The sequence below is a fragment of the Puntigrus tetrazona genome, chromosome 19 (assembly GCF_018831695.1).
Source record: "Puntigrus tetrazona isolate hp1 chromosome 19, ASM1883169v1, whole genome shotgun sequence".
In the NCBI taxonomy this organism is placed as follows: Eukaryota; Metazoa; Chordata; class Actinopteri; order Cypriniformes; family Cyprinidae; genus Puntigrus; species Puntigrus tetrazona.
In genome coordinates, this window is record NC_056717.1 from 2888580 (window position 1) to 2891165 (window position 2586).

Below are 2586 nucleotides of genomic sequence, written 5' to 3' on the forward strand. Positions count from 1 at the left end.
TCCTTCTCTACGACCACACGGTGACAAGCAACGAGCTTTGCCAATTTTTAAGACTCTTACTTCTGGTCACACGCAGATACTCTCAAGAGCACAAGCGTGGGTAGCTCTAGTTCTAGTTTTTTGTGGAGTACAAGTGGAAATTGACTGACATTTAATCTGAACATCAGTGGGAATGTGAGAATTACTACATTTAAAACGGTTATGATCTGTGCCATGAACTTATTTTATGATGGCTATTAAACATGATGTCCGGTAATGCTGGATTTGAGGACGTTTGTGACTTTGGGAAAGATTGTGCCCCGGAAAATATGAAGTCGCCTGCCATTGTTCAGTTATTCTTCAGAAACATTCAGTATAAATATGCACTTCTTTGGGAGCAAAGTGGTTTGGGAACACAGTTTTTTTTTTATTTGTCTTAAGTCTCTTATGCATATTTTGAAATATTATGCCAATTCTGCATTTTATCCCTGTAAAGCAAACCTGAACCTGACTCTGAAAAAGTAATGATGCTGAAAATTCAACTTTGGTCACAAGAACACGTGGCGTTATACAATATATTTAAACAGAAAACAGTTGTTTTAAATGTGAATAATCTTTCACAACAGTACTGTTTTGAGCTCATTAATACAGCCAAATAACCTTGATTTCAACAAGTAGACCTGCTGTATACATCTGAATATTCAATTTAATATTGCATCGTGATGTCCGATATAAATTTGTATGAATGTATGTCATATTTTCAATTAGTTAATGACTTCTAAAACCAAATGTTGTGGATCAGGATCAAAGGTCAGAAGTGACTACTAACTCGTAAATCGCTCTATAAATTCGAATGCAATGAAATACCGTAATCTGTGGATATCGGTTTAAGCACAAAATAGGGACTTTGATTCAGTTTAAGAGGCGCGCAAAGTTATAAAGCTCCAAACCGAAACCCATCGGCGTAGATGCCAGGCCGTCATCTCATTGGTTTGTTACTTCAGCGATTTTTCTGTAACGCCGTCTAATTGGTCCGTTAGTCCCGCGATGCGTCTCGCAGCCAATCGTTGCTCACGTTTCAGAGTTTAATAAACTCGAATTCGGTGGAAAGATTGACTTCCGTGTGTTTTTCTTAGTTTCTGTGTTGTGTCCGTCATCATGGGTGCCTGCATGGCCTTGTGCTCGCTGGCGAGCTGCGTAAGTCCGAAACGTTTTTTTCACTGAAATCGATTTCTTCTCTACGTTATCAAATTTCATCTGCCGAACAAAGCGACGCGTTTTTTCCCCAAAAACCTTTATAAACGAGTTGTTCACAGACGCGCTGTGGAGGCTGTTTCCTCGTTTTGTTTACGTAAACGAACCATAAATAGGCTAAAGAATAGGCCATTCTTTATATTTCCTCGCTTTGTTTGCTCTTTATAATGTCTTATTTGTAAAGTGTGTACTTTAAAAACACTTAAGAGTATGAGTTTCTGATAGGTTGACGCGAAAGGTCCCCTTTCAATCCAAACCCTTTCCAATTGGACCAGTACTTTTTCATATTTTTCATATTTCGTTTAAAATATAGGTCCAGGCTACTCATATGTAACGTAACATATTTTAGCAACAGCCAACAATACACTGTATTGATGAAAACGACTGTTTTTACCTAAATGGCAACAAAAGTTAGGATTTTAAGTAAGGAAAAGATTTTTATACTGCTATTTAGTATGTTTCCTACGGTAAATATATCATAACTTATTTTTTGATTAGTAATATACACTGCTAAAACTTAATTTGGACAACTTTATAGATGATTTTATCAATATTTACATTTTTGTATCGCTTCCTCAAATGCTAAATAGTAAATTCTAATCTAAGGCATATATAACTGTGCATCAATGAAAAGTCCCTCTTTGTTATTCAACCCAATTAAAAGCAGAAGAGAGATCCCACGTGACTGGTTTTATGGTCCAGGGTCACATATAGTGTGTGTATTTGTTGAGTTGAGTGTGTTTCTGTATTTCCCATCACTTTAGGCATCTTGTCTGTGCGGCTCCGCTCCATGTCTTTTATCGGGATGCTGTCCTTCTACATATAACTCCACCGTGACCCGCCTGGCCTTCTCCTTCTTCCTTCTGCTGGGCACTATAGTGTCCATCATCATGATCCTGCCCGGCATGGAGACACAGCTGAAGAAGGTACGCTCTACTAGCTATCTCTTTTAGGCTTGAATCTGGCCTGATCCCATTTATTCCGTTGCTCTGCCATCCTGATTCCGGTCTGCTGAAAAAGGGGGAAATATTCGCCCCCCGAAATAAAAATGTAGAGACATTTTAATCCGAAAAGAAACATGGTAATAGCATTGAAGTTTCTTTATTTACTGCTAATCACTAATTCAGGATTGAAACAAATTCTGGGGAAGGGGAAAAAAAAATACCAGTTTCCACAAAACTGTTAAACTAAAAAAGAAAGCTTTTCAGCATTACTGATTTGAATTGATTTATGAAGGATCTCGTGACACTGAGGTCACATGATACACAATGCAATAAAATTCACATTGTAACAATATTGCTTGTTTAAAAACATAGAAAGAAAATCAATTATTCCAAACAGTTAGGGAAAATA

At 37.4% G+C, this 2586-nt stretch overlaps 1 protein-coding gene across 1 annotated transcript in view; it reads left to right on the forward strand.

Moving 5' to 3' along the window:
• Positions 1-1043: 1043 nt before the first annotated feature.
• serinc2 (serine incorporator 2) overlaps positions 1044-2586 on the forward strand; it is a gene marked incomplete at its 3' end in the record, with an annotated part of 3979 nt that continues 2436 nt past the window's right edge. The window contains exons 1-2 of the mRNA XM_043217923.1: positions 1044-1176; positions 1998-2159. Coding sequence (XP_043073858.1) covers positions 1138-1176; positions 1998-2159 — 201 coding nt within the window. The remainder of the gene's footprint in view (positions 1177-1997; positions 2160-2586) is intronic.